The following is a 4,012-nucleotide window of genomic DNA, read 5'->3' as shown; positions in this document are numbered from 1 at the left end:
AACTCACAAGCGCTCCTCCGCACGTCGGCGGTGACGTCACACGCCGAGTCACCGTCCCAAATTCAGCAGAATGATGGGCCGTTCGTCATCAAATATAGAAAATCGAACTTCACCTCATGAAAAAAAAATTACATAGGAGCCTTTTATATTCATCATCATCATCATCATCATTCAGGTACTTAATTCTCATGATCACAAGTTGAATAGAATATTATACAGACCATATTTCATGACATCATCAGACACATTTTGTTTCCGGGCTTCATATCATTTGCATTCGTATGGACGATTTTCATAAACGCCATCAGCAAACCTTTCGCAGGTTCGAAATGAAATCAATCAAGAAAAAAAGGTGAAGCGCTTTTGGCGCGCTGTCATCCAACTACAACACGCGTTGTAACGGTGTGATGATTTTTTTCGATTGAATTGTATTTTCTACTATGCGCACATGGTATCATCGTATGAAATAATACCTACTTTTAATTTTGCAGCTGTCATGTTTTCATTCATTCCATGTTCTCATTTTGGTATAAATGTCAAACGAAAAATAAAGACCGGCAAACGTGCGCTGTCGTAAAACAAAGTTCACGTGTATACTCAGGTCATTTTTCACTGACAACACACACGTTGGGCCTACTGGTACACAATTAAATGTCACGAGTTAATTATTGCGCTGAACTTCATGATAGACAAGTCTGTTTTATTTTTTTCGTTTGTTCATTTATGCTATTTTTTTTTTTTTTGTTTTAGGAGCCAACCTCCATTTTTTCGGAAAAACATTTTTGGCCGTATATCGAGCGTATTTAAGAATTAAATAATAATAAAAACAATCAAGGTAATGATAATGGGCGTGAATATTTTCGCAATTTGCCGGCTGGCCCAACCCAGTCCCTCATGCAGTCCGCTTCGATTTCTCAAACAGTTTGGCATGCGCGTGGAAGGTTGCAGTGCACATATATTAATTTCACCCAGCACTTGTACTGTTGTTGGGATTTATTGTAGGCAATGTTTTATTGATTTTGTTCCTGGAAAAAACCCCACCCGTTGTATACGTGCATGTTTTCTAAATGTAAACTGGGCCTTTTTTTATCCTTTTCAAGAATTCTGGAGATGAGATGAAGGCCGACAAGGTGACAAAAGAAAAACAACTTCAGCATGGGAATGGGATGTTCTCATACACACGCTTGTGCGTGTGGTTGGGTCGGGTGGGGGAGGGGGGCTCGTAATTGGATCCTAAGTGGCGTGAAGCGGTAAAAGTTCCGCTGCTCTCCACTGATTGGACAGCGTCAGGTGCACGTCGCCCTCCTCAGCACGCCCACGCGTGACCCGGCAGGTATAAGAAGTTCGGAGAGGGTGCGGGGGTTCACATCAAGTGCCAGTGAGCGGACTCTATACCCCCCACCCATCCACCAACCGCGACCCCACCTCCAACATGAGCAGCAGTTAAGGCGGCTGGCTGCAGGGCTACTTCCGGTGGGGAGCATGGAGCTATCGGACATGTCGTTCAATCTGGCGGGCGCGGGCTGTCCGGGCGACGACTTCTACGACGACCCGTGCTTCGACACGAGCGACATGCGCTTCTTCGAGGACCTGGACCCCCACCTGGACCCCCGCCTGGTGCACGCGGCGGGCCTGCTGCAGGCCTGCAAGCCGGACGACTCGTCGTCGTCGTCGTCGTCGTCGTCCGGGTCTTCGCCGCAGCGCGTGCATTCCCGCGGGCAGCACGCGCGCGGTGCTGCGGGTGAGGACGACGAGCACGAGCACGTGCGCGCGCCCAGCGGCCACCACGCGGCGGGCCGCTGCCTGCTGTGGGCGTGCAAGGCGTGCAAGCGCAAGACCACCAACGCCGACCGGCGCAAGGCCGCCACGCTGCGCGAGCGCCGCCGCCTGGGGAAAGTCAACGACGCCTTCGAGACGCTCAAGCGGTGCACGTCGGCCAACCCCAACCAGCGGCTGCCCAAGGTCGAGATCCTGCGCAACGCCATCGGATACATCGAGGCGCTGCAGGCGCTGCTGCGCGCCGGGGCCGCCGCCGCCGCCGCCCCTTCTGCCGGCGACGCCTGCTACCCGCTGGTGGAGCGCTACGCCGCCGACTCGGACGCCTCCAGCCCCCGCTCCAACTGCTCCGACGGCATGGTGAGGAGGCGCGCACAGGACAAGGACAAAAAAAAAAAAAACTAGGAGAGAGAAATTGACATTGAACCGAGAAATTGGTCGGGAGGGACGGAAGCCCATTCCCGCCAGTTAAAAAAAATATAGACTGTATACATCTATTAAAAACGGTTTCCCCGCTGTCAGAACGAGCCTCTTACCACGTAAAATATTTTTAGTATTCTTTTTTTATTTGCGGAAAATATCTTCCCCATCTAAAAATTCCATTGGTGCAAACTGGGCTTCTTCGATGGTTCTGTAAAATAAACATAGATAAAGCGCCAGTCTTACAGTGAAAATAAATAAATCATGTCTTTTTTTGGGTGGAGGGGAAATGGCCTTCCACAATACGGCCTGTTGTGAGCGCGTGCGAAAAGAAAGCGGCCGCCTCAGGCGACGGAAAATCTGAGGCCAAGTGCGATGATTATTTTCTCATTTTCGAATCGACCGTAATCAATAGGAGGACTGCGGATTCGTTGTTATTCTTAAACTAGCGTTTGTTTTCAGTGGACTTGTTTTTTCACTGATTGGATTCATTCCGAAAAGAGGGAAGGATTTAGATCATGTCACTTTGAGGTGACTGCTCTGAACAACAAAAAAATCTACAGTGACTTCCTTTGCTGCCATCGTTTCGTTTTCAAGCGGAAAAAATTAGTTCGTGTCATCAATAAAACAGCACGAAATCAGTGTTTAACACTATCGCACGTGTCGAACACGCTATTTCATATTCACGTTCATTATGAGTATCTTTTGCTCCATCCTTTTTAAATCGAAAGAAAATAAAACGACTGAAAGGCGCATGATTCGACGATCATCGTCCGGACAATCGATGCCAGCGTACGAGAAATTCATGACTTCCAATCGGCCACCTTTTTTTTTTTCAGAAAACAAAAACCAAAGCTCTTCTTTTGCGCCACTTTGAAGTGGTTGAAATGAAACGACGAGAAAAAGAAATCGCTTGAAATCAAAAGAGAATTGACAATCCTCGCGAGAGGAGGAAAAGCGACGTCAGCGTCGACGACGCGACGCCATTTGGAAATCGGCTCATCGTATTCACGTGTCGAAATGGACGTTTCGTGATCAAAATGACACTGGGGGGGGGGGTTATTTTTCGTTTTTTCCGTTTGCTGAAAAATCACATGACGACGTGACAGTTGAGTCCATTCGTCACACGGACACCAGCGTTCGAAACTATTTTTTCAAGCGGAGGAAACGATCAAGAGCCTCGAGATAGAAAGAAAAAAAATACCGAAACGGGTAGGAGCGACACAATATTGTCCGTATTATATAATTGTTGATCATATTTTTTGTATTGGCCACCGAAAACAACCCAGAGATCAACAAGATAAATAATTCCAAAACATGACTTTTTTTTTCCCTGAAGTCTTTCGTGATGGTGTTGTTTTGAAAGACGGACTCCATCTTGAAGAATTTGCGATTTTATTTTCGACGCGAATCTGCTGTGTGAATGCCAAAGCAATCAATCGATGCAATGCTGATGATTTGTGCAGGCGGACTTCAACGGGCCGAGCTACCCTTCGTCCAAGCGAGCCACTTTTGACGCCAGCAACTTTTTCAATGACGACAACGGCAACGGTAAGAGACCGTGACGTCAGCGGCCTCCAAATTATTGTCCCACTTCAGTTATTGACATTGAACACGTGTTACCCGTTTCTTTTGTCATAACTAATAATGGCCATTGCGACCAGGACTTTTGCATATTTTCTGAGTTTTTTTTTTTTTGAGGGGGAGGATAGGATTTTTTTTCCTCCACCTGTTCTCTGTGGAGAATGTATAAGTATCAGCGTTTTCAGAAGAATATTTTTTTTTGGGGGGGGGGGGCGCGGCAGGGGGTAAAAAA

At 47.3% G+C, this 4,012-nt stretch overlaps 1 protein-coding gene across 1 annotated transcript; it reads left to right on the top strand.

Annotated features, from left to right (window-relative positions):
- The first annotated feature begins 1,297 nt into the window (after positions 1-1,297).
- myod1 (myogenic differentiation 1) lies at positions 1,298-3,791 on the top strand. The gene is made up of 2 exons (XM_019857697.1): positions 1,298-2,136; positions 3,663-3,791. Exons 1-2 carry the CDS (start codon positions 1,483-1,485, stop codon positions 3,759-3,761), a joined length of 753 nt encoding a protein of 250 aa, XP_019713256.1. The 5' UTR covers positions 1,298-1,482; the 3' UTR covers positions 3,762-3,791.
- Positions 3,792-4,012: the final 221 nt, after the last annotated feature.

Source organism: Hippocampus comes, unplaced genomic scaffold (assembly GCF_001891065.2).
Source record: "Hippocampus comes isolate QL1 unplaced genomic scaffold, H_comes_QL1_v1.1 scaffold302, whole genome shotgun sequence".
NCBI lineage: Eukaryota > Metazoa > Chordata > Actinopteri > Syngnathiformes > Syngnathidae > Hippocampus > Hippocampus comes.
The sequence above is the reverse complement of the archived record's forward strand: the minus strand, read 5'-3'. Positions and strand labels throughout refer to the sequence as shown.